Below are 27,469 nucleotides of genomic sequence, written 5' to 3'. Positions count from 1 at the left end.
CTTCCTTGTTTTTTAAATTTATGTTTACAATTTTTTTATTGAAAAGAAAGACACAGATACACACGTGAGCCTAGGCCTACACAGGATCCAGGAGCATCAAGATCACTGCCTTCCATTTCCACATCTTGTTCCACTGGAAGATCCGCAGGGGCAATAATAGGCATGGAGCTGTCATCTCTTATGGCAATATCTTCTGGAATACCTTGTGAAGGACCTGCCTGAGGCTGTTTTACTGTTAACTTAAAAAAAAAAATTAAGTAGAAAAAATACAGTCTAAAATAACAATAAAAAGTATAGTAAGTAAATGCAGAAACCAATAACATAGTCATATTATCAATATCAAGTATTATGCGTTACACATAATCATATGTGCTATACTTTTATACAACTGGCAGTAGTAGTTTTGTTTACACCAGCATCAACACAAACAAGTGAGCAATGTGTTGTGCTACAATGTTACCATGGCTACTATGTCACTAGGCAATAGGAATTTTTCAGCTTCATTATAATCTTATGGGACCATCGTTGTACATGTGGTCCATCACTGACTGAAACATTGTTATGCAGTGCATGATTGTACTTTTAAAATTTAAGTGCTTTTGCTAAATGATAACATACCATATATTCTAGTCTATATCTTCTGTGCATATGATGTCAGCTATTACAATATGCATAGAAGGTATAGGCTAGAATTCATGGTGTGTTATTTATACGTAAATAAAAATTATAAATAGATCTCTTTGCTTATATATGCAAAGGCTATCTCCGAAGGATATGTGAATTGATAACGTGTATGCTTCTGGGGAGGGGAACTAGATTAGGAATCAGAGATGGAATCAAGACTTACTTTTCAGTGTAAAATACAAATATTACTTGTATTTTATGCTAGGGATTAAGAAAATAATGCAGCTGGGCATGGTGGCTCTTGCCTATAATCCTAGCACTTTGGGAGGCCAATGAGGGCAGATCACTTGATCCTGGTTTGAGACCAGCCTGGACAACATAGTGAAACCCCATCTCTACAAAAAATACAAAAATTAGTTGGGTATGATGGCACATGCCTTTAGTCCCAGCTACTCGGGAGGATGAAGCAGGAGAATCACTTGAGCCCGGGAGGTCAAGACTGCAGTGAGCCGAGATAGTGCCACTGCACTCCAACCTGGGTGACAGAGTGAGATCAAGTCTTGGGGGAAAAAAAAATGTATATATATATATATATATATATGCACACATATGTATAATAATGCAAAGTAATACTTGCAAATAGTACATACTTGAATTATTTTCCGTAAGTATGTATTATCTTTTAAATTAACAAGTAAAATATATTAAAATAGATGGTACTTTTTTTTTGGTAGAGACAGTCTTGCTCTGTTGCACAAAGTGGAGTGCAGTGGCACAATCATGGCTCACTGCAGCTTCAAATTTCTGGGCTCAAATAATCCTCCTGCTTCAGCCTCCTAAGCAGCTGGGATTATAGATGTGTGCCACCATACCTGGCTAATTTTTTACTTTTTATAGAAAGGGGGGGGTCTCCCTATGTCGCTCAGGCTGGTCTTGAACTCCTGGCTTCAAGCCATCCTCCCACTTTGGCCTCCCAAAGTGCTGGGACTACAGGTATGAGCCACTGCACCTGGCCTTAGGTGGCACTCTTTTGTATGAAAAAATATTGGAGAAAATACACTAAAATGTTAACATTCATAGTTTTTGAGTGGGCAGGATGTCAGTTAATTTTAAATTCTCTTTTTTATACTTTTGTATAATATAATTTTCAAATTTTTTATAATGAATACATTCATAGAAGAAATTTTCTCTTGTAAACAAAGATGACTGGCAGCAGAGTGGAGGATGGTGTGAAGTTGTGGTTGCTTTCCTTGTTTTAATGTAGAAAAAGCATAATGTGGCCAGGTGTGGTGGCTCACACCTGTAATACTAGCACTTTGGGAGGCTGAGGCAGGTGGATCACCTGAGGCCAGGAGTTGAAGACCAGCCTCGTCAACATGGCAAAACCCCATCTCTAGTAAAATACAAAAATTAACCAGGCTTGGTGGTGGATACCTGTAATCCCAGCTACTTGGGAGGCTAAGACAGGAGAATTGCTTGAACCCGGGGGCAGAGGTTGCAGTGAGGCGAGACTGCAACCCTTCACTCCAGCCTGGATGGAAGAGCGAGACTCTGTATCAAAAAAAAAAAAAAAAGAATAGTGTCTTTGCATGGCAAGTTCTTGCAACAGGCTTTGCACCTAGTACCATGAAAAGCTGAAAAGTTAAGACTGTGAGACAATTTAAGCAGGCAATGGAACCCTCCCTTCCAACCTCACTTTCTTGCTCCATGTAAGTGCTACGCCTCGATCTCCAACTGTCCTAGGCATGTTCCACACTTGCCTAGTGAGTCTTGTCATGGGACAGATGATACAGGGATGGAGCTGAAAGTGTCAGAAAAGGCTTGAGAGCTGGGAGCAAAGAGAAGAAAGAACAGAGACCACAGGAGTCCAGTGGTAACATATGCAAGGAACTTTTATTAAAAGGCTGCTAACAGTCTTAAATATTTGTCTAACTTTTCTTCAAGAGAGCTTTAAACCTACATTTATCAGCTCCTTATCCTTACAGCTCACCCGAGAGGCCCAAAGAACCACATCCACCAGTCTCATGATCTTTCTTTTCCCTTGGGGAAAAAAGCAGAAGTTCCTAAAAAGACCGAAAACCCAGACACCATCACACTTGAATGCTGTCCTCCCACCCTCCTCTGACTGCTCATCTAGCCATCGGAGTACCCCCAGATTTCAGGGGGAGAAGCAGGGTACCTGAGGCTTCTAAGACATAGGAGAAGCAATTAAAGATGCAAATAAGACCATGTGACCAAGTGCTGAATTCTGGAGTTCAGATTTAGGTGTTCTAGCAAAGAAGATGGTGACAGAACTGAAAGGCTGGGGTCTCAGGAAAGGCCTGGCCTGTATTAAATATTTGCTGTATGAATGAATGAATGAACAAATAAAAGACCTCGGCTTTGGAGGCTTTGGAATAAGGACATATGTTCATCCCTGTGTGGAATTTACCAGTTGATAATGGTTTCATCCATTGTTGTCCCTTTTTTTCTTTTCTTTTCTTTTTTTTTTTTTTTTTTTTTTTTTGAGACAGAGTCTCACTCTGTCACCCAGGCTGGAGTGCAATGGCATGATCTCGGCTCACTGCAACCTCCGCCTCCCAGGTTCAAGGGATTCTCTTGCCTCAGCCTCCTGAGTAGCTGGGATTACAGGCGTGTGCCACCACACCCAGCTAATTTTTATAATTTTAGTAGAGATGGGGTTTCAACATCTTGACCAAGCTGGTCTTGAACTCCTGATTCATGATCCATGCGCCTCGGCCTCTCAAAATGCTGGGATTACAGGCATGAGCCACTGTGCCCGGCCTCACCCATTGTTATCTCATTTGAATCCTGTGATAGCTCTGTGAAAAGAGCAGGGCAGAAATTTTCTCAACATTTTCCAGATAAGGAGATTGAGACTCAGAGTGATGAAGTGACTGTGATTAATTCAGCACACATTTACTGAGTGCTTACTATATGCTAGGATTCATGCTGGAAGCCAGACATATAGGAATGAAGTTCATTAAGCTCCAGATGCTCAGTCCAACCATCCTGAAATGTTAGAAGGGCCGTTCCAGTGTTCTGGAAGCATAGGAGCAGGAATACCTGCCTCTGCCATGCACAGGGAAGCTGGCACTTGACCTTGGCTTCTGAGGATGAATAGGAGTTTGTTAGGAGGAAAAGACAATTCTAGGCAGAAGGAATACATATATAAAGGAACAAAGGCAAGAAATAATGTGGCTTATTTGGCATAAAGTGTTTAATTGGATCCAGGGGAAGCACAGGTTAGTGAAGAGAAGGGGTATGGGAAGATAAAGCTTAGAGCGTTGGCTGTTTGGTTAGTTGGTTATTTGTCAAGTTGAACAGTTTGGACTGGATCTTTAGAGCTGTGAAAAGCCATAGAAGTTTCTATTTTTTATTTATTATTTTTATTTTTTTGAGACAGAGTTTCGCTCTTGTTACCCAGGCTGGAGTGCAATGGTGCAATCTCGGCTCACCGCAACCTCTGCCTCCTGGGTTCAGGCAATTCTCCTGCCTCAGCCTCCTGAGTAGCTGGGATTATAGGCATGCGTCACCATGCCCCTTTTTGTATTTTTAGTAGAGATGGGGTTTCACCATGTTGACAAGGATGGTCTCAATATCTTGACCTCGTGATCCACCCGCCTTGGCCTCCCAAAGTGCTGGGATTACAGGTGTGAGCCACTGCGCCCGGCAAAAGTTTCTATTTTTAATTTTATTTATTTAATTTTTTAGAGATGAGATGTTGCTCTACTGCCCAGGCTGGCATTCAGTGGCATGATCATGGCTCCTTGCAGCGTCGAACTCCTGGGCTCAAGTGATCCTCCTACCTCAACCTCCTGAGTCATAAAAGTTTTTAAAGCAAGAGAGTGATAGCCCTATACTGGGTCTTTCCTAGAATGTGTGTGTGTTTGCTGTTCTTGGCCTTTTTTTTTTCCCTCCAAAATAGCTCAGGAGCTGCTTCCTCCAGGAGCTTCTCCTTGATCATCAGGCCTCCAGGCTGAGTGGGATACTTCCCATAGACTTTCTCAACCAGGACTCCTGTTTTATCACCTATCTACTGCTTTGTTACTCTGTGTTTACCCACCTTTTATTCTAGTCTGTGTCCACCCAGAGGTCAGGTACCATGTCTGACTCATAAGCCCCATGCCCAGCACAGGGCTTGCCCCAGATCAATGTGCTCAGTAAATATTTGCTGAAAGAATGAATGGGAGGAGCTGGGTTCTACCCCAGTGCTGAGACAACATTTGGGGTAGGTGAGTGATGGGGGATTCTGAGTAGTGTGGATTTCCTCAGTGATGCTGGGGTAAGGAGTGAGTGTGTGAATGGTGGGGTGACCATTAGAAGGTTGGTGACTCAAGATGACTCTGGAGGTCTGTTCCTGAGTGACTCTAGGTCTTTCTTGCAGATGGCTTCAGTGACAGATGGTAAAACTGGAGTCAAAGATGCCTCTGACCAGAATTTTGACTACATGTTTAAGCTGCTTATCATTGGCAACAGCAGTGTTGGCAAGACCTCCTTCCTCTTCCGCTATGCTGATGACACATTCACCCCAGCCTTCGTTAGCACTGTAGGCATCGACTTCAAGGTGAAGACCGTCTACCGTCAGGAGAAGCGAGTGAAACTACAGATCTGGGTGAGTCCCAGGAATCTTGGGGAGGATTTTCCTGAGAGGGGGCTGGTCTGTCAGTACAAGGGCTGGGAGGTAGGGCCAGCTTGGAACTTCTGGGCATTATAGCATGAGGCATTAATGCTCTTTCAGATGTGGCCCCTGGGTTACCTTCTTCTAGCTTTATACAAGTTTGCTGTCTTTCAGGGGTTCAGTTGCTTCTGCTGTTTAATTTTTCAAGAGGTTTTATGTTGGCTTGTCTAAATGAGTGACCAAGAAACTGGGATTTGGAGTTAGAGACTTGGGTTCAAATTCTGCTTCTGTCACTTAGTAGCCATGGAACTTGACTGAATTGCTTAACTTCTCTGGGCCACCCTTTCTTCTTTGGGGATTGTAATAGCATCTACATCATAAGGCTGTTGGGTCATTAGATCCTTGGCTTAGTTCCTAGAACATAGTAAATGCACAGTAAATGTTAGCTACAGTATTGGTTACCTATTGTTGTATAACAAATCGCTTTATAAGTTCGTAGTGCCAGACTGGTTAACAATGTGAGACCTCATCTCTACAAAAAATAAAACAAATTAGCTGGGCATGGTGGTGTGCACCTGTAGACCCAGTTACTTGGAAGGCTGAAGTGGAAGGATTGCTTGAATCTAGGAGATTGAGGCTGCAATGAGTCATGATCATGCCACTGCACTCCAGCCTGGACAATGGAATGAGACTTCATCTCGAATAAGAAATAAATAAGTTGGTAGTGTTAAACAACAATAATAATTGATTATCTCATAGTTTCTATGAATCAAACATTTGGAAGTGGCTTGGGGCCTCTCATGAGGTGTAGCCAGATGTTGGCTTGGGTTGCAATCATCTGAATCGTAGACTGGGGCTGAGGATCTTTTTTTTTTTTTTTTTTTTTTTTGACAGAGTCTTGCTCTGTCCCCCAGGCTGGAGGGCAGTGGCGTGGTCTTAGCTCACTGCAACCTGTGCCTCCAGGGTTCAAGCGAATCTTCTGCTTCAGCCTCCTGAGTAGCTGGGACTACAGGTGCTCACTACCATGCCTGGCTAATTTTTGTATTTTTAGTAGAGACAGGGTTTCACTGTGTTGGCCAGGCTGGTCTTGAACTCCTGACCTCGTGATCCACCCACATCAGCCTCCCCAAGTGTTGGGATTACAGGTGTGAGTCACCATGCCCACCCTGGGGCTAGAGGATCATAAGGCTGCACGCTTACATGTCTGGTGATGGGTGTTGTCAGGAGGCCTTACTTATTTTCCATTTGGCCTCTTAGAGTGTCTTCACAGAGCTGCTTAAGTGTCATTATTTGCATAGACCCTGACTTTTCCCAGAGTGAGAGACATAAAAGGCCAGAGAAAGTGGCAATGTCTCTTATGAGTTAGCCTTAGCCTTAAAGCATTCTGTTGGTCACTGATTCAGTGTGGGAGGAAATTACACAAAAATGTGAATATTGGGAGGAAAGTATCATTGGGGACCATCTTCGAAGCTGGCTACCACAGCTACTACTATTATTACTATCTACCAATAGTACTAATTAATTATGTACATATTTTAGATGATATAGCAACATATAAATCATATTATTTTCAAAAATGAATTAGTACCTGGATTGGAAATTTTGAAAATTTGTAATTTAAAGTGTTCAAAACATGTATTTTTATTTTTATTTTATTTTTTTTGAGACAGAGTCTCACTCTGAGCTGGAGTGCAGTGGCACTATCTTGGCTCGCTGCAACTTCCGCCTTTTGGGTTCAATCGATTCTCCTGCCACAGCCCCCTGAGTAGCTATAATTATAGGTGTGTGCCATCATGCCTGGCTAATTTTTATATTTTTAGTAGAGACATGGTTTCACTATGTTGACCAGGCTGGTCTTGAACTCCTGACCTCAGGTAATCCACCTGTGTTGGTCTCCCACAGTGCTGGGATTACAGGTGTGGGCTACCATGCCCAGCCAGAACATGTATTATTTGTTATCATTCTATTCTATGTGTTAAATGTACGTTAATACATCATCTATGTATCTTATTGGGGCAGTCTGTATGTAGTATTTTTCTTTTTACAAATTATTTCCCATATATTATCTCACAATTAACACTATAAGGTAGGTACTACTTTAATACAATCCTATTTTGCAGAATAAGAAACTCAGAGATTAATTAACTTGCCTTAGGTCAACAACACTGCTATAAAGTGGAATTTCAACAAGATCTTCTGATTCTAAAGTATGTGCTCTTTTCTGTACACTGTCCATCTGAGGTCTTAGTCCATATTTCCCTTCATGATAATGTCAAATATTAATTTATATAGAGATAAAAGTTGATTTTGCTCATTTGCTCTCTATTAAAGGCATTGAGGAATCAGAGATCATTAGAAATAGAAGCTACATGGGTTGTCTAGTTCACTGATTCCCAAAGTGTGGTTTCCAGACCCATGGCATCAGCATTACCTTGGAATTTGTTAGACATACACATTCTCGCCGGGCGTGGTGCCGTGTGCTTGTATTCTCAGCTACTTGGGAGGCTGAAGTGGGAGGATCGCTTGAGCCCAGGAGTTCTGGGCTGTAGTGCACTATGCCAGTCAGGTGTTCGCACTAAGTTCAGCATCAATACGGTGACCTCTTGGGAGTGGAGGACCACCAGGTTACCTAAGGAGGGATGAATAGGCCCAGTTCGGAAACAGAGCAGGTCAAAACTCCCGTGCTGATCGGTAGTGGGATCGTGCCTGTGAACAGCCACTGCACTCCAGCCTGGGCAACATAGTGAGACCCTGTCTCTAAAAAAGAAAGAAAGAATGAAAGAAATGCACATTCTCAGGCCCATCTCAGAACTATTGAATCAGAAACTGTGGTGGGTGAGTGACAACAATCTGTGTGATAACAAGTTTTCCAGTTGGTTTTGCGGCAGGCTAACATTGTAGAACTACTTAGCTTAACTAGCTTGAGGTAAAAGTCAACAAGCATTTACTTAAAGCACCTAGGTGCTTTCACTTGTGTTATCTGACATCATCCTTGCAGTTTGTGCACAGGGGCACGTGAGAGCACAGAATATTTGGGGCATGGTGAGCAATTCAGTGAAACTGGATCAAGGTTGTGAAAGAGGAGGGAGTGGGTGCTAAGAGAGAAATTTGCTAGAGAGGCTCTAGGCGGCAGATTGGGGGTCAAAGAGACCTTCCAGGGCAAACAAAAAGTTCTTTTCATCAGCCAGAGGATTCATGCTTGATGATTCCATAGGAAGATGAAGAAATTAATATTATTATTATTTTATATATGTATAGATATATACACATATATTATTGCACTTTAGGTTCTGGGGTACGTGCGCAGAACATACAGGATTGTTGCATAGGTACATACATGGCAATGTGGTTTGCTGCATCAATCCCCACGTCACCTGTATCTGGCATTTCTCCCCATGTTATCCCTCCCCAACCTCCCTATCCCCCCGCTGTCCCTCCCCTATTCTCCCCCAACAGACCTCAGTGTGTGGTGTCCCCTCTCTGTGTCCATGTGTTCTCATTGTTCAACACCCACCTATGAGTGAGAACATGTGGTGTTTGATTTTCTCTTGTGTCAGTTTGCTGAGAATGATGGTTTCCAGATTCATTCATGTCCCTACAAAGAACACAAACTCATTGTTTTTTATGGCTGCATAGTATTCCATGGTGTATGTGCCACATTTTCCTTGTCTAGTCTATCATCGATGGGCATTTGGGTTGGTTCCAGGTCTTTGCTATTGTGAACAGTGCCGCAATGAACATACATGTGCATGTGTCTTTATAATAGAATGATTTATAATCCTTTGGATATATACCCAGTAATGGGATTCCTGGGTCAAATTGAATTTCTATTTCTAGGTCCTTGAGGAATCACCATACTGTCTTCCACAGTGGCTGAACTAATTTACATTCCCACCAACAGTGTGAAAGTGTTCCTATTTCTCCACATCCTCTTTAGCATCTGTTGGCTCCAGATTTTTTAATGATCACCATTCTAACTGGCATGAGATGGTATATCAATATAGTTTTGATTTGCGTTTCTCTAATGACCAGTGATGATGAGCATTTTTTCATATGTTTGTGGGCCTGATAAGTGTCTTTTCTTGAAAAGTATGTGTTCACATCCCTCGCCCACTTTTGAATGGGTTTGTTTTTTTCTTGTAAATCTGCTTTAGTTCTTTGTAGATTCTGGATATTAGCCTTTTGTCAGTTGGGTAGATTGCAAAAATTTTTTCCCATTCTGTTGGTTGCTGATTCACTCTAATGATTGTTTCTTTTGTTGTACAGAAGATCTGGATTTTAATTAGATCCAATTTGCCCATTTTGACTTTTGTTGCCAATGCTTTTGGTGTTTTAGTCATGAAGTCCTTGCCTATGCCTATGTCCTGAATGGCTTTGCCTAGGTATTCTTCTAGGGTTTTTATGGTGTTAGGTCTTATGTTTAAGTCTTTAATCCATCTGGAGTTAATTTTACTGTAAGGTGTTAGGAAGGGGTCCGGTTTCTGCTTTCTGCACATGGCTAGCCAGTTTTCCCAATACCATTTATTAAACAGGGAATCCTTTCCCCATTGCTTGTTTTTGTCAGGTTTGTCAAAGATCAGATGGTTGTAGATGTGTGGTGTTGCCTCTGAGGCCTCTGTTCTATTCCATTTGGTCTGTATGTCTGTTTTGGTACCAGTACCATGCTGTTTTGATTACTGTAGCCTTGCAGTATTGTTTGAAGTCTGGTAGTGTGTTGCCTCCCACTTTGTTCTTTTTGCTTAGAATTGACTTGGCTATGTGGGCTGTCTTTTGGTTCCATATGAAGTTTAAGGTGTTTTTTTCCAGTTCTGTGAAGAGGGTCATCGGTAGTTTAATGGGGATAGCCTTGAATTTATAAATTACTTTGGGCAGTATGGCCATTTTCGCAATATTGATTCTTCCTAACTATGAGCATGGAATGTTTTTGCATCTGTTTGTGTCCGCTCTTATTTTCTTGAGCAGTGGTTTGTAGTTCTCCTTGAAGAGGTCCTTTACATCCTTTGTTAGTTGTATTCCTAGGTATTTTATTCTCCTTGTAGCAATTGTGAATGGCAGTTCGTTCTTGATTTGGCTCCCTTTTTTTTTAAATTGCATTTTAGGTTTTGGGGTATATGTGAAGAACATGCAAGATTGTTGCATAGGTACACACATGGCAGTGCGATTTGCTGCCTTCCTCTCCATCACCTATATCTGGCATTTCTCCCCATGCTATCTCTCCCCAACTCCCCACCTCCCACTGTCCCTTCCCTATTTTCCCCCCAACAGACCCCAGTGTGTGATGCTCCCCTCCCTGTGTCCACTTGTTCTCATTGTTCAACACTCACCTATGAGTGAGAACATGCAGTGTTTGATTTTCTGTTCTTGTGTCAGTTTGCTGAGAATGATGGTTTCCAGGTTCATCCATGTCCCTACAAAGGACACGAACTCATCGTTTTTTTTGACTGCATGGTATTCCATGGTGTATATGTGCCACATTTTCCCTGTCCAGTCTATCATCGATGGGCATTTGGGTTGGTTCCAGGTCTTTGCTATTGTAAACAGTGCTGCAATGAACATTCGTGTGCATGTGTCCTTATAGTAGAATGATTTATAATCCTTTGGATATATACCCAGTAATGGGATTGCTGGATCAAATGGAATTTCTGTTTCTAGGTCCTTGAGGAATCACCACACTGTCTTCCACAATGGTTGAACTAATTTATACTCCCACCAACAGTGTAAAAGTATTCCTATTTCTCCACATCCTCTCCAGCATCTGTTGGCTCCAGATTTTTTAATGATCACCATTCTAACTGGCATGAGATGGTATCTCAATGTAGTTTTGATTTGCATTTCTCTAATGACCAGTGATGAGCATTTTTTCATATGTTTTTTGGCCTCATGTACGTCTTCTTTTGTAAAGTGTTCATATCTTTCATCCACTTTTGAATGGGCTTGTTTGTTTTTTTATTGTAAATCTGCTTTAGTTCTTTGTAGATTCTGGATATCAGCCCTTTGTCAGATGGGTAGATTGCAAAATTTTTTTCCCATTCTGTTGGTTGCTGATTCACTCTAATGAATGTTTCTTTTGCTGTTCAGAAGCTGTGGAGTTTGATTAGGTCCCACTTGTCTATTTTGGCTTTTGTTGCCATTGTTTTTGGTATTTTAGTCATGCAGTCCTTGCCTATTCCTATGTCCTGAATGGTTTTGCTAGATTTTCTTCTAGAGTTTTTATGGTGGTAGGTCTTATGTTTAAGTCTTTAATCCATCTGGAGTTAATTTTAGTGTAAGGTGTTAGGAAGGGGTCCAGTTTTTGCTTTCTGCACATGGCTAGCCAGTTTTCCCAATACCATTTATTAAACAGGGAATCATTTCCCCATTGCTTGTTTTTGTCAGGTTTGTCAAAGATTGGATGGTTGTAGATATGTAGTGTTGCCTCCGAGGCCTCTGTTCTGTTCCATTTTGGTGTATATCTCTGTTTTGGTACCAGTACCATGCTGTTTTGATTACTGTAGCCTTGCAGTATTGTTTGAAGTCTGGTAGTGTGTTGCCTCCTGCTTTGTTCTTTTTGCTTAGAATTGACTTGGCTATGCAGGCTGTCTTTTGGTTCCATATGAAGTTTAAGGTGGTCTTTTTCCAGTTCTGTGAAGAAGGTTATTGGTAGCCTGATGGGGATAGCGTTGAATCTGTAAATTACTTTGGGCAGTATGGCCATTTTCACGATATTGATTCTTTCTAACCATGAGCATGGAATGTTTCTCCATCTGTTTGTGTCCTCTCTTATTTCCTTGAGCAGTGGTTTTTAGTTCTCCTTGAAGAGGTCCTTTACGTTCCTTGTTAGTTATATTCCTAGGTATTTTATTCTCCTTGTAGCAATTGTGAATGGCAGTTCGTTCTTGATTTGGCTCTCTTTAAGTCTGTTATTAGTGTATAGGAATGCTTGTGAATTTTTTCACATTGATTTTGTATCCTGACACTTTCCTGAAGTTGCTTATCAGTTTCAGGAGATTTTGGGCTGAGATGATGGGGTCTTCTAAATATACAATCATGTCCTCTGCAAATAGAGACAATTTGAGTTCCTCCTTTCCTAATTTAATACCCTTTGTTGCTTTTTCTTGCCTGATTGCTCTGGCCAGAACTTCCAGTACTATATTGAATAGGAGTGGTGAGAGAAGGCATCCTTGTCTAGTGCCAGATTTCAAGGGAATGCTTCCAGTTTTTGATAATTCAGTATAATATTGTCTATGGGTTTGTCGTAAACAGCTTTTATTATTTTGAGATACGTTCCATTGATACCTAGTTTATTGAGAGTTTTTAGCATAAAGCGCTGTTGAATTTTGTCAAAGGCCTTCTCTGCATCTATTGAGATAATCATGTGGATTTTGTCTTTGGTTTTGTTTATGGGGTGGATTACGTTTATAGACCTGTGTATGTTGAACCAGCCTTGAATCCCTGGGAAGAAGCCTACTTGATTGTGATGGATAAGCTTTTTGATGTTCTGTTGCAATCAGTTTGCCAGTATTTTATTGAAGATTTTTGTATCTGTGTTCATCATGGATATTGGGCTCATCTTTTTTTGTTCAGTCTCTGCTGCGTTTTGGTATCAGGATGATGTTGGTCTCATAAAATGATTTGGGATTGATTCCCTCTTTTTGGATTGTTTGGAATAGTTTCAGAAGGAGTGGTACCAGCTACTTTTCATATGTCTGATAGAATTCAGCTGTGAACCCATCCAGACCTAGACTTTTTTTGGTTGGTAGGCTATTAATTGCTGCCTCAACTTCAGCCATTGTTATTGGTCTATTCAGGGTTTTGACCTCTTCCTGGTTTAGGCTTGGGAGGGTGCAAGTGTCCAGGAATTTATCCATTTCTTCCAGGCTTACTGATCTATGTGCATAGAGTTGTTTACAGTAATCTCTGATGGTAGTTTGTATTTCTATGGAATCGGTGGTGATATCCCCTTTATCATTTTTTATTGCATCTATTTGATTTTTCTATCTTTTCTTTTTTATTAATCTGGCTAGTGGTCTATTTTGTTGATCTTTTCAAAAAACTAGCTCTTGAATTTATTGATTTTTTTGAACGGTTTTTTATGTCTCTATCTCCTGCAGTTCTGCTCTCATCTTAGTTATTTCTTGTCTTCTGCTAGCCTTTTTTTTTTTCTCTTACTACTCTAGCTCTTTCAATTTTGATGATAGGATGTTGATTTTAGATCTTTCCTTGCTTCTCATTTGGGCATTTATTGCTGTAAATATTCTTCTAGACACTGCTTTAAATGTGTCCCAGAGATGCTGGTACATTGTGTCTTCGTTCTCATTGGTTTTGAAGAACATTTTTATTTCTGCCTTTATTTCATTGTTTATCCAGTCAACATTCAAGAGCCAGTTGTTTAGTTTCCAGGATGTTGTGTGGCTCTGAGTTGGTTTCTTAATCCTGAGTTCTAATTTGATTGCACTGTGGTCTGAGAGACTGTTATGATTTCTGTTCTTTGGCATTTGCTGAGGAGAGATTTACTTCCAATTTTGTGGTCAATTTTAGAGTAGGTGTGATGTGGTGCTGAGAAGAATGTATATTCTGTGGATTTGGGGTGGAGAGTTATGTAGATGTTTATTAGGTCCACTTGGTCCAGATCTGAGTTCAAGTCCTGGGTACCCTTGTTAATTTTCTGTCTTGTTGATCTGTCTAATATTGACAGTGGAGTGTTAAAGTCTCCCACTATTATTGTGTGGGAGTCTAAGTCTCTTTGTAGGTTGTTAAGAAGTTGCTTTATGAATCTGGGTGCTCCTGTATTGGGTGCGTATATATTTAGGATCATTAACTCTTCTTGTTGCATTGATCCCTTTACCATTATGTAATGCCCTTCTTTGTCTCTTTTGATCTTGTTGGTTTAAAGTCTATTATATCAGAGACTAAGATTGCAACTTCTGCTTTTTTTTTTTTTGCTCTCCATTTGCTTGGTAAATCTTCCTTCATCCCTTTATTTTGAGCCTTTGTGTGTCCTTGCATGTGAGATGGGTTTCCTGGATACAGCACACCGATGGGTTTTGACTTTTTATCCAGTTTGCCAGTCTGTCTTTTAATTGGGACATTTAGCCCATTTACATTTAAGGTTAATATTGTTATGTGTGAATTTGATCTTGCCATTTTGATGCTAGCTGGTTGTTTTGCCCTTTAGTTGATGCAGTTTCTTTATTGTGTCGATGTTGTTTACCAGTTGGTATGTTTTTGGAGTGGCTGGTACTGGTTGTTCCTTTCTATGTTTAGTGCTTCTTTCAGGAGCTCTTGTAAGGCAGGCATGGTGGTGATGAAATCTCCAAGCAATTGCTTGTTCATAAAGGATTTTATTTCTCCTTCGCTTATGAAGCTTAGTTTGACTGGTTATGAAATTCTAGGTTGAAAGTTCTTTTCTTTAAGGATGTTGAATACTGGCCCCCACTCTCTTCTGGCTTGTAGAGTTTCTGCTGAGAGATTTGCCATGAGTCTGATGGGCTTCCCTTTGTGGATAACCAGACCTTTCTCTCTGGCTGTCCTTAGCATTTTTTCCTTCATTTCAACCCTGGTGAATCTAACTATTATGTGCCTTGTGGTTGCTCTTCTTGAGGAATATCTTTTTGGTGTTTTCTGTATTTTTCTGGACTTTAATATTGGCCTGCCTTGTTAGGTTGGGGAAGTTCTCCTAGATAATATCCTGAAGAATGTTTTCCACCTTGGATTCATTCTCTCTGTCACATTGAGGTACATCTATCAAACACAGATTAGGTCTTTTCATACAATCCCATATTTCTTGTGGGCTTTGTTCATTTCTTTTCACTCTTTTTTCTCTAATCTTGCCTTCTCATTTTATTTCATTGAGTTGATTTTCAATCTCTGATATCCTTTCTTCTACTTGGTCAATTTGGCTATTGAAACTTTTATATGCTTCTTGAGGTTCTCATGTTGTGTTTTTCAGCTCCATCATTCACGAAGTTCTCGTGTTGCATTTTTCGGCTCCATCAGGTCATTTGTATTTTTCTCTAAGCTGTTTATTCTTGCTAGCATTTCGTCAAACCTTTTTTTCAAGGTTCTTAATTTATTTGCATTGGGTTAGAACATGTTCTTTTAGCTCAGAGAAGTTTGTTATTACCCACCTTCTGAAGCCTGTTTCTGTCAATTCATCAGACTCATTCTCCATCCAGCTTTGTTCCCTTGCCAGTGAGGAGTTGTGATCCCTTGGAGAAAGAGAGGTGTTCTGGTTTTGGGTGTTTCATCCTTTTTTGTGCTGGTTTCTTCCCATCTTTGTGGATTTGTCTACCTGTGGTCTTTGTAGTTGGTGACTTTTGGATGAGGTCTCTGAGTGGATGTCCTTTTTGTTGATGATGAAGTTATTTCTTTCTATTTTTTAGTTTTCCTTCTAATAGTCAGGTCCCTGTGCTGTAGGACTGCTGGAGGTTCACTGCAGACCCTGCTTGTCTGGGGATCACCTGTGGCAGCTGCAGAACAGTAAGGGTTGCTGCCAGTTTCTTCTTCTGTTATCTTTGTCCCAGAAGGATACCCACCAGATGTCAGCCTGAACTCTCCTTTATGAGGTGTCTCTTTGGACATATGGGGGTCAGGGAGCTGCTTGAGGAGACAGTCTGTCCCTTATAGGAGCTCAAGTGCTGAGCTGTGAGTTCCGTTGTTCCGTTCAGGGCTGCTGGGCAGGTACGTTTAAGTCTGCTGTAGCAGAACTCATAACTGCCTTTTTTTCCACAAGTGCTCGGTCCTGGGAAGGTGGGGCTTTATTTATAAGTTCCTGATGTGCTGCTGCCTTTTTTCAGAGTTGCCCTGCCCAGCAAGAAGGTAGCCTAGTCACAATCTGCCAGCAGAGGCGTCACTGAGCTGCCATGGGTTCTGCCTAGCTGTTAAGTGAACTTCCTTGTGGTTTTGTTTATAGAGGTATAGTTAGAACTGCCTTGGTAATGGTAGTCTGCCTCAGTAATGGTGGACTGCCTCTGTAAAGGCGGAATGCCTTGGTAATGGCAGATTGCCTTGGTAATGGCAGACTGCCTCGGTAGTGGTGGACTGCCTCGGTAATGGCAGATGCCCTTCCCCCCACAGAGCTGAACCATCCTAGGTCCAGCTGCGCTTGCTATGAAACTCTCAGTCCAGATTGCTGGTCTTTGTTGGGGTGGGACCCGCCGAGCCAGATCACCTGGTTCCCTGTTTCAGGACCCTTTTTTTTCAGTTGAGTGGGTGACTGTCTTCCAGGTGTTCCAGGCACCAGTTGAAATGGCTGCCCAGATTTGTGTGAGTTTTTGTGTGGAGACCTGCTGCACCGGCTGAAACAGCCATGCTGGAAATTTGTGGCACTTTTCAGCCCGGGAATCTCCTTGTCTGTGGGCAGTAGTAACTTGTTTGGAAATGCAGTGATCACTCACCCTCTGTGTTGTTCTGGCTGGGGACTGCACTCCAGAGCTGCTCCTATTTGGCCATCTTGGATCCCTCTGAAGAAATTATTAGAGTGAGCTTTTAATCTTTGAACATAAAATATATTTTACTGGCCGGGCGCAGTGGCTCAAGCCTGTGATCCCAGCACTTTGGGAGGCTGAGGCGGGTGGATCACAAGGTCAAGAGATCGAGACCATCCTGGTCAACAAGGTGAAACCCCGTCTCTACTAAAAATACAAAAAATTAGCTGGGCATGGTGGTACGTGCCTGTAATCCCAGCTACTCAGGAGGCTGAGGCAGGAGAATTGCCTGAACCCAGGAGGCAGAGGTTGCGGTGAACCGAGATCGTGCCATTGCACTCCAGCCTGAGTAACAAGAGCGAAACTCTGTCTCAAAAAAAAAAAAAAAAATATATATATATATATATATATATATATATATATATATATATGTATATAGCTGATATTTACTATGTGGATTGACAGAAGTGTCTTTGTTTGATCCCCATATCAGATGGTCAGATAGCCTACACTAAAAAAATCTTGAGATAGGAGGAGGCATTCTGCCCTTCTAAGGGGTTGACAGTGGACTGACTTAGTACTTTTGTTGTTGTTGTTGAGACAGAGTCTTGCTCTGTCACCCAGGCTGGAGTGCAATGACGCTATCTCAGCTCTCAATTTCAAGCAATTCTCCTGCCTTAGCCTCCTGAGAAGCTGGGACTACAGGTGCATGCCACCTTCATGCCCAGCTAATTTTTGTATTTTTAGTAGAGACAGGGTTTCAACATATTGGCCAGGCTGGTCTTGAACTCCTGACCTTATGATCCACCCACCTCGGCCTCCCAAAGTGCTGGAATCACAGGCATGAGCCACCACACCTGGCCTGACTCACTCTTTTATTTTCAGCCAGTTGTGAGCTTTTGTGGTTTTCCTATGCTTGGTTAAGTGGATTTATTGATTACATGATCTAGTTTTAACTAAATGAAACCTCATAATGGATGTGTGGCTTTTAAAGAGTTCTGTAAAGAAACCTCTGATTGCAGTTCTTTATTAGAAGATTATGGTGAACCCAACTGAGCATAAACGAAACGGCTGAACTGATGTTTTTCCAACTCCCAACACAAGTTCATTGTCAGCCACGTTTCTAAGTAAAAATCATTGATAATCTAATTAGATCTGACATGGTCAATCTCACCGCTTTTGCTGAAGAAGAAATTAGCAAGTGGTTTTTAATGTGTGTGTATGTGCTTTTATATAGTAAAAATAAAGTTTTCTGGACTGTTTATGAATACTTTAGATTTTAAACATTTAAATGTTTATTTTAATTTTATATATTTTAATATCTTTTGTGTATAGAAGTAGACATATAGATATATAATCAAAGGATTACACATATAATGTGCATGCTGTACCTAAATTTTTCTTAGTTAAAGGGATTTAAGCTGGAGACCACCACCAGAGGCACTGGGGAGCCATAGAAGGGTTTAAACAAGTTAGATTTGCATTTTAGAAAAATTCCTGCCAGGCGCGGTGGCTCAAACCTGTAATCCCAGCACTTTGGGAGGCCGAGGTGGGTGGATCACGAGGTCAAGAGATCGAGACCATCCTGGTCAACATGGTGAAACCCCGTCTCTACTAAAAATACAAAAAAATCAGCTGGGCATGGTGGCGCGTGCCTGTATTCCCAGCTACTCAGGAGGCTGAGGCAGGAGAATTGCCTGAACCCAGGAGGCAGAGGTTGCAGTGAACCGAGATCGCGCCATTGCACTCCAGCCCGGGTAACAAGAGCGAAACTCTGTCTCAAAAAAAAAAAAAAGAAAAGAAAAAGAAAAATTCCTGGCTTCAGTTTGAAGGGTAGATGGAAATGAGGCAAAGAAACCAGGGTTTTGGATCCAAAGTCATCAAATTATATATATTAAATAAGTGTATTTTTTAATCAATTATATCTTATAAAGCTATCTAAAAATTAATAAAGTAGTGATCAGCTATAAAACAAAGAAAGGAAGCAAGCCAGCTAGCAAGCAAGGGCTTGGATAAATTATATGGGGCTGAACTAAATTATATGGGGCTGAACTAACTTATTATTTTGCTCTGGCTGCCATAATAAAATACATTGAAATTAATTTTCTCACAGTCTGGAGACTATAAGTCTAAGATCAAGGTGCCAGCCGGGTTGATGTCTGATATGGGCTCTCCTCTTGGGCTACCTTCCCACTCTGTTCTTGTGGCCTTTCCTTGGTGCATGGGCATAGGGGAGAGATAGCGCAAACTCTTTAGTGCCTCTTCTTATAATGACACAAATTCTGTTGGATCAGGGACTCACTCTAATGACGTCATTTAACTTTACTTCCTTTGAGGCCTCATCTCCAAATACAAGCACACTGAGGGTTAGGGCTTCAACATACAAATTTTGGGAGGACACAGACCTTCAGTCCCTAATGCCAAGAGTGACAAAATGACATAAGGGATGGAAATGAAGGGAGATATTTATAACTGGAATTTACAGAATTTGATAATCAATTACTGATTCCTCTCATCCTTGGTTTCACTTTCCAAGATTTCAGTTACCTGGAGTCCTCTAGATCTGAATATACTAAGCAGAAAATTCTAGAAATAAATTTTAAATTGCACAGTGTTCTTTTTTTTTTTTTTTTTTAAGACGGAGTCTCACTTTGTTGCCCAGGCTGAAGTGCAGTGGCACGATCTCAGCTCGCTGAAACCTCTGCCTCCCAGGATCAGGCAATTCTCCTGCCTCAGCCTCCAGAGCATCTGCGATTACAGGCACACACCACCATACCTGGCTAATTTTTGCATTTTTAGTAGAGACAGGGTTTCATCATGTTGGCCCAGCTTGTGACATCAAGTGAGCTGTCCACCTCGGCCTCACAAAGTGCTGAGATTATAGGCGTGAGCCACCGTGCTTGGCCTAAATTGCACACTATTCTGATAGTATGATGAAATCTTGCACTATCTTGCTCTGTCATGCCCAGGACATGAATGATCACTTCATCCAGCATATCCATGCTGTATTTGCTACCTGCCCACTAGCTACTCAGTAGCCACTGTGGTTATCAAATTGAAAAAGCATAGTGTATACTCTATATGATTAGGTATGATCTGAGGTTTCAGGCATCCACTGAGGATCTTGGAACTTATCCCTCAAGGATAGGGGGAGACTGCTTTTATTGTAAAGGGAAAGGGGGGAATGTATATATGAGTTTATTCAGGCGTCCCCAAACTTTTTACACAGGGGGCAAGTTCACTGTCCCTCAGACTATTGGAGGGCCGCCACATACTGTGCTCCTCTCACTGACCACCAATGAAAGAGGTTCTCCTTCCTGAAGTGTGGCGGGGGGGCCGGATAAATGGCCTCAGGGGACCGCATGCGGCCTGCGGGCCGTAGTTTGGGGACGCCTGGTTTATATATTTCACTTCTGTGAGTAAAAGTTTTGTGATTTTTTTTTTCGGTTGTGCTTTGGTAAATCACTTCATTTTTATGAACAGATAATGTCTTCAACTATAAAAGCCTCTAGGTTTGCTGGTGGTGAGGGGGCCTAAATGTGATAACTTAATATTGTGTCTGAGGAATGCAATAAATACTGGGTTCCTCCTTTCTCTGTCTTCGGGTGCACATGCAAAGGGTCACTGGGTTGCTTTCTAAGGTTTTCCATCTGTGGTTCCAGGAGTTTTGGAACAGCATTTAGTGACTCTATAGCACAGTATGAAATGTTCAGTTAAATTCCTCCAGCCCATTGGATCTGTCTCAGGGGATTTCAGACAGAAGAAGAGGAGGTCATGAGCATTGCTGAGCAGGGCATCCACAATAGGAATTTCTGTCATCTCTGGGGGATGAGGGTCTTGGTAGTGCCTTATTTCCTGGAGTCCCTCACCACAAAGGTCCCTGAGAGCTCCCTTTGTTTCCTAAGAAGTTCATTATTATGTATCAGAGAAGAAAGTCTTACTGGGGAGGTGAGGATAGGAGAGAAGCCTCATTATTAGGGAGCAAGAGCATGTGCAGGTGTGAAGAGACTTGGTAACCCCACAGCAGCAGATCCAACTAGAGGCCACTTACTGCTGGGTGCTGGTTGCCAAGCAACTCCCGGAGACCTGTGGGAATAGAAGAGCAGGAGGGGGCTTTCACTACCTCCATGTGGGGCCTATTGCAGAGACTGTCTGGTGCTGATTAGGAGAACAATCCAGAGGTCTGTGGGAGGACTGAGCTCACCTGGGACTCTGGTCTGGGGTCTAGTGTTTGTTTTTTGTTTGTTTATTTGTTTTTGTTTTTTTGAGATGGGGTCTAACTGTTTCCCAGGTTTGAGTTGAGTGCAGTGGTGTGATCTCAGCTTGCTGCAACCTCTGCCTCCCAGCTTCAGGTGGTCCTCCTACCTCAGCCTCCCAGGTAGCTGGAACTACAGGTATGCCTGGCTATGCCATGCCTGACTAATATTTTTATTTCTTGTAGAGACTGAGTCTCATCGCCATGTTGTCCAGACTGGTCTTTAACTCCTGGGCTCAAATAATCTTCCCACCTTTGCCTCCCAAAATGCTGGGATTATAGGCATGAGCCATGGTGCCCAGTCTTTAGTCTTTCTCTGCCCTGTAGTCATCATGTGATCTGGAGTGACCCCGTTTCCCCAGCTATCAAATGAAGACATAACCTTTGCTTTCTTTGTCTCATGGATTATTGTGAAGATCAAGTGAGGAAATGGAGGGAAGCTCGTGGAGAACTATGAAGCCTTAAGTGGATTGGAAGGACTGTGCCTATTGTTAGCCTTGTAAATTCTTCTTGAATATGCTTCAAATAATTCCTTGTGTCTCTCATGCCTTCCCTCTGACTTAGAGAGGTAGTTATCTCCTTAAAGATTGGGTGGTTGCGGCCAGAGATGTGAAGTTACCTGTGTGGAGACAAATGGTAAACTCCATTATTTCATTCATTCAGTACACACTCATCTGGTGTGTACTCTGTGCCAGGCATTATGTTGGGGTGGGGATATACCCTTCCTACGCTCATGGAGTTTACACTCTAGTAGGGAAGATAGACACAAAATATATGAATAGAAAGAAAGGATCTCATTTTATCTGGGGTAAGAACCTCGAAGGAAAGAGCAGACCTGTTTCTATTTCAGGCACTGGGACTCCCTGAATTGTGACCGATGCCTCATCCCTAGACTTGTAGCTGGAATTCAGGTTCAACTCTATTCACAATTAAAAGCCTTGCCTAGCTGTGATCTTCACTACACCAGCTCACCCCAGGCCTGGCCTCTGCCAGAGAATACAGAGGCAGGGGCCTCCATTGTGGAAAGACAGAATTTCCTCTTTCCTATTCCCACTAGTGAGGCTTTTTTGGTGACCCGCATGTCAAGAAGAATTTAAATTCAGGAGTATTTCCCATGTCTGGGATTATTTGTATAAAGATTGGGGAACAAACTGGCAGGGCTATCTGGCATTCTTTTATTAGAGACTTATGAACTCTGTCTTTCATGAAGGATTTATAAGCCACTGTCCTTGCTCCTGGGCCTGTCCTGGTACTGCTGTTCTCCTTCCTCTTTCTTTCTCTACAATTCCTTCCTCTGAAGTTCTCAGTCACCATGGCACTTGTGTGCTCTTCTGTTATTTCACTGGTTTTGCTGTGTTGGTGATGATTTAAAAGCTCTTAGTGTAATTAAAGACATACATTGACAATGTGTATAAAGCACTAACATAGTGCATGGCACAGGGTAAATACTCAACAAATCGTTGTTTTTATTAAGATTCTAGGGAGATTGATAAATAGCATTCCTTTTCTTCCCCACCTAAATCCATTGAAAAATAGATGGCAGGAGTCAGAAAGATGGGGAGTAACGTAAAAAAAGAAAAAGGCTTGTTACTCATAAAAGCTAGGATGAAGCACATAGCTAAAATCTTTTGGCAAGTGGGTCTTGCTAATATTTTACTCTGGAGTCAGAAAGACACACAAACCCAGTCATAGGCCAGTGTGGCCTGCTGGCTACAATTAACCCATACAACATTCACTCAAAGTCAAAGTTCATGTGGTCCAGATTTACTAACATTTAATGCCTAAAGCATTCCACTCAGATCTGTAGGAGAAGCCTCTGTCTCCATGGACAGCCTTCCTCATGGATGGAGAAAGAAAGGTTTCTCCTCCAATAGCTCTTTTAATTTAATTATCGTTTTATTCATGTATTTAATGTTGAGACAGGGTTGCCCAGGCTAGAGTGCAGTGGTATGCTCATGGCTTACTGCAGCTTCAACCTCCCAGGCTTAAGCAATCCTCCCACCTCAGCCTCCACAATAGTTGGGACTACAGGCACATGCCACCACACCTGGCCAAGTTTTGCATTATTTGTAGATACGGGGTTTTGTCATGTTGCCTAGGCTTGTCTTGAACTCCTGAGCTCAAGTGGTCTGCCTACCTAGGCCTCCCAAAGTGCTGGGATTACAGGTATGAGCCACTGCGCCTGCCCAACAGCTCTTACTATAATTAAAGACATAGATAAGAATGACCATGGGTTCCAAAGGGGGGTTAGACAGAATTATGAACACTGGGACCAATGGGGGGAGTCTTAGAAGATTTCCTGGGAATCTAAATTCTATAGTGATGAGAATAACTCCCCGTGTAAACAGGAACTGAGAACAAGGTCAGGGTGAGATGGGGTGCTGGGCAGTCAGCGAGGTAAGCTTATCAGTCAAATGCGTTATGTCCACACAGCAACTTCCATGAAACGTTAGGTCACAACATGGCTTTGGAGTCACTTATAAATATTAAAGCTAGTGAGTATTAAATCTGGGAATGTTAAGGATCTGTATCTTAGGGCCAGTAACATAAAAGTAAGTGAAATGTAAGGGAGCGTAGCAATGTGGGAAAGGTAATCATATCAGAAACTTAGACGGAGGAGGATTGTGGCTCTTTAGCAGCCATTTAACAAATATTTACTGTGCTAGATATTGGGGATAGAGATATTAATATAAATGTGACATTCCCTGCTCTCCAGGAATTAAAGGGACTGAAATTATGAGTCCAAAAGTGAAATAACATGAATACCATAGTTCTCTTGTTCTGATTAGAGGAAGAAAAATGGGTATCAAGAGACTTTTCCCTAGAATTTAAGAATGTATAGTAATGGATTATTATATGGGATAGGGTAGCTGTCTAATGGGCTTCTGAATTAGTTTCCTGTTGCTGTACTAAAATTACTACAAACTTAGTGGCTCAAGACAACACAAACTTATTATCTCACAGCTCTGGAGGTCAGAAGTCCAAGATGGGTCTCACTGGGTTAAAATCAAGTTGTTGGCCAGTTTCAGTTTGTGTTCCCTCTGTAGGGCCTTGCCTAGTGTCTAGTAGGCCCTTTTTCAGCTTCGAGAGGCTGCCTGCATCCCTTTGCTTGGGTCCTCTTCTTCCATCTTCAAAGCCAGCAGTGGAACATCTTTCAACCTCTCTGAACCTCCTGCTTGTCTCTTATACAGACCCTTGTGGCCGAGTGTGGTGGTTCACCTCTGTAATCCTAGCAATGAACTTTGGGAGGCTGAGGCAGGCAGATCATGAGGTCAGGAGTTCGAGACAAGCCTGGCCAGCATGGTAAAACCCTGTCTCTACTAAAAATACAAAAAAGTAGCTGGGCGTGGTGGCGCATGCCTGCAATCCCAGCTACTCGGGAGGCTGAGGCAGGAGAATCACTTGAACCCAGGAGGCCGAGGTTGCGGTGAGCCAAGATCTTGCCATTGCACTCCAGCCTGGGCAACAAGAGCAAACTCACTCTCTCTCTCTCTCTCTCAAAAAAAAAAAAAAGAAAAAAAAAAAAAGACCCTTGTGATTATATTGGGCCCACCTAGACATTCCAGGTCAATCCTCTTGTTTTCAAGATTCTTAATTTAATCACATTTGCAAAATCCCTTTTGTCATGTAAGGTAACATATTCACAAATTCTAGGGATTATATCTTTGGGAGATTATTATTTTGACTAATACAGCATCTGTTAATAACACGTAAAAGATCTGGCTGGGTGTGGTGGCTCAATGCCTGTACTCCAAGCACTTTGGGAGGCTAAGGCAGGAGGATCACTTGAGCTTAGGACTGAGACTAGCAACATACTGAGACCTTGTGTCTACAAAAAATTAAAAAATTAGCTGTGTAAAAAAAAAAAAATTAGCCGTATGTGCGAGGTGGCGTGTGCCTGTAGTCCCAGCTACTCATTAGGCTGAGGACAGAGGATCACTTGAGCCTGGGACCTCAAGGCTGCCTTGAGCTATAATCATGCCACTGCACTCCAGCCTGGGTGGCAGAACAAGACTCTATCTCAAAAAAAGAAGGAAAGGAAAAAGGAAAAAGGGGAAAGGAAAGGAACTGATATAAATTCTCCCCATCCTTCAAGACTCTGACACGAGTAGTTTCCATGTGTTAAGTTCATGCTGCTGATTGAGATTTCCTGTGACCTTGTTAGGTGTCAACAAGCCTGTGAATTTATAGCTCATCACATCTCAGTCTCTCATTTTATTTTGTTTTGTTTTATTTATTTTTTTGAGGTGAAGTTTTGCTCGTTGCCCAGGCTGTAAGTGCAATGGCATGATCTTGGCTCACTTCAACCTTCGCCTCCTGGGTTCAAGCAATTCTCCTGCCTCAGCCTCCCCAATAGCTGGAATTACAAACATGCACCACCATGCCAGGCTAATTTTTGTATTTTTAACAGAGACAGGGTTTCACCATGCTGGCCAGGCTGGTTTCGAACCCCCAACCTCAGGTGATCCTCCTGCCTTGGCCTCCCAGAGTGCTGGGATTACAAGTGTGGAACACCATGCTTGGCCTCAGTTTCTCATTTTAGACAGGAGGAGGCCGAGGCTCATAGTGAGATAGGGAGTTTACTGAGGGCTCATGGTGATGTCTCTTGACACGTTCCAGTGCTTCTCCTGCCACCTTCAAGAAGGTGCAATTGGCCGGGCGCGGTGGCTCACGCCTGTAATCCCAGCACTTTGGGAGGCCGAGGCGGGTGGATCACAAGGTCAAGATATCGAGACCATCCTGGTCAACGTGGTGAAACCCCGTCTCTACTAAAAATACAAAAAATTAGCTGGGCATGGTGGCGCGTGCCTGTAATCCCAGCTACTCAGGAAGCTGAGGCAGGAGAATTGCCTGAACCTAGGAAGCAGAGGTTGCGGTGAGCCGAGATTGCGCCATTGCACTCCAGCCTGGGTAACAAGAGCGAAACTCCGTCCCCCACCCCCCCCCCCCAAAAAAAAAAAAAAAGAAGGTGCAATCTAGTCTTGGATGTAAGCTGGAGACCTGTGGAGAGATCACCTGGCAGCACAGAAGGGTCTGGAGGCTGAACAGAGAAACTGGTGCTCTGACAATCCTTGTGGCTCCAGGAATGTGAAGACAGTTTCTGGGTACACCATCCTGTGCTCAGCTCCTATGATAATCAGAATTGATTTTTCTAGGCAGCAGGTTTCCTGGTGGGGCTGCAGAGACATGCTGACACTTTTATCTCACCAAAGCCTGTAGGAGCCAGCTGCTAGAGGAGGTCTAATCTGATTTAAAAAATCACAACAAAGACCATGGGAAGTCAAATCAGGCTTAGTCAGCCTTTGTAATTTTCAAATGAATTAACAAGCCATCCTGACTGACTATTCAAGGGATCTCCAAGACACATATATGGCCACAATCCCCCTTCCCTCCATTCAAATTGGCATGGGAGAAAAAGAAAGAATCTGTAAGCCATTTGTGTATTCATTCAGTGAACATGTGTCATGTACATATTATATGCCAGGCGCTGTCAGGAGAGGGCAAAGCAACAGCTACAATATGATACAAGTTATAAAAGGATGAAGAAAGTGTTATAGGAACAGCTACCTCTACCTGGGAAAGTCATTGCAGGCCTCATGAAGGAGGGGACATTTTGCAAGGTCTTGACAAATGAGTGAATTTTTTCAGGTTAATGTAGGGAAAGAGCTTTACAGGTGGAAGAAATGACATTTGCAAGAGATGATTGCTTTCAGTGACCCTTTGTGTGCCTGGCTGTGATAGGCTCTGCGGGGATTGGTGAGACAACACCTCTACCTCTAAGGGGCAGGCACTCTGTGAAGCAGGGGAGGAGAGGGATATACAACAGGCATGCCCACATTGAAATGCATTGCAAACATTGAGCAGTGGAATGACATGCTCTGACTTACGTTGTTTTAATACATTTAAAAATCTTTGGGTAGTAGTTTATAGAAAAGTTGCAATCATAGTGTAGAGTTCCCATGTGTCCTTTGCCCAGTTTGCCTAATGTTAACATTTTATATAACCATGGTAGATTTGTCAAAACTAAGATATTGACATTGGTACAATATGATTAACTAAACTACCATCTTTATTTGAATTTCACTAGTTTTTTCCACTAGTGTTTTATTATGATTGCAGGATCCAATCCAAGATACCAAATGGCATTTAATATTTTTAAATTAACATATAACTTATATATCATAAAATTCACCCTTTTAAAGAGTATACAGTTCAGTGATTTTTAATATATTTATAAACTTGTGCAACTATCATCAGTAATTCCAGAACATTTTAACATTTCAGTGACTTACACCTTTCTTTTCTTTCTTTCTTTCTTTCTTTCTTTTTTTTTTTTTTTTGAGACAAATTTTGCTCTGTTGCCCAGGCTGAAGGGCAGTGGTGCAATCCTGGCTCACTGCAACCTCTGCCTTCCAGGTTCAAGCAGTTCTCATGCTTAACCACCTGAGTAGCTGCGATTACAAGTGTATGCCACCATGCTAATATTTGTATTTTAGTAGAGACCATGTTGGCCAGGCTGGTCTCGAACTCCTGGCCTCAAGTGATCTGCTTGCCTTGGCTTCT

The 27,469-nt window shown here is 42.1% G+C and overlaps 1 protein-coding gene across 1 annotated transcript in view; it reads left to right on the top strand.

Annotated features, from left to right (window-relative positions):
• The window catches only part of RAB3B (RAB3B, member RAS oncogene family), a 94,704-nt gene that overhangs the window by 8,768 nt on the left and 58,467 nt on the right, over positions 1-27,469 (top strand). Inside the window, exon 2 of the mRNA XM_010349095.3 lies at positions 5,012-5,239. Coding sequence (XP_010347397.1) covers positions 5,012-5,239 — 228 coding nt within the window. The remainder of the gene's footprint in view (positions 1-5,011; positions 5,240-27,469) is intronic.

The sequence above is a fragment of the Saimiri boliviensis genome, chromosome 11, assembly GCF_048565385.1.
Source record: "Saimiri boliviensis isolate mSaiBol1 chromosome 11, mSaiBol1.pri, whole genome shotgun sequence".
Classification (NCBI taxonomy): domain Eukaryota; kingdom Metazoa; phylum Chordata; class Mammalia; order Primates; family Cebidae; genus Saimiri; species Saimiri boliviensis.
This window is presented reverse-complemented; position numbering and strand designations above follow the sequence as displayed.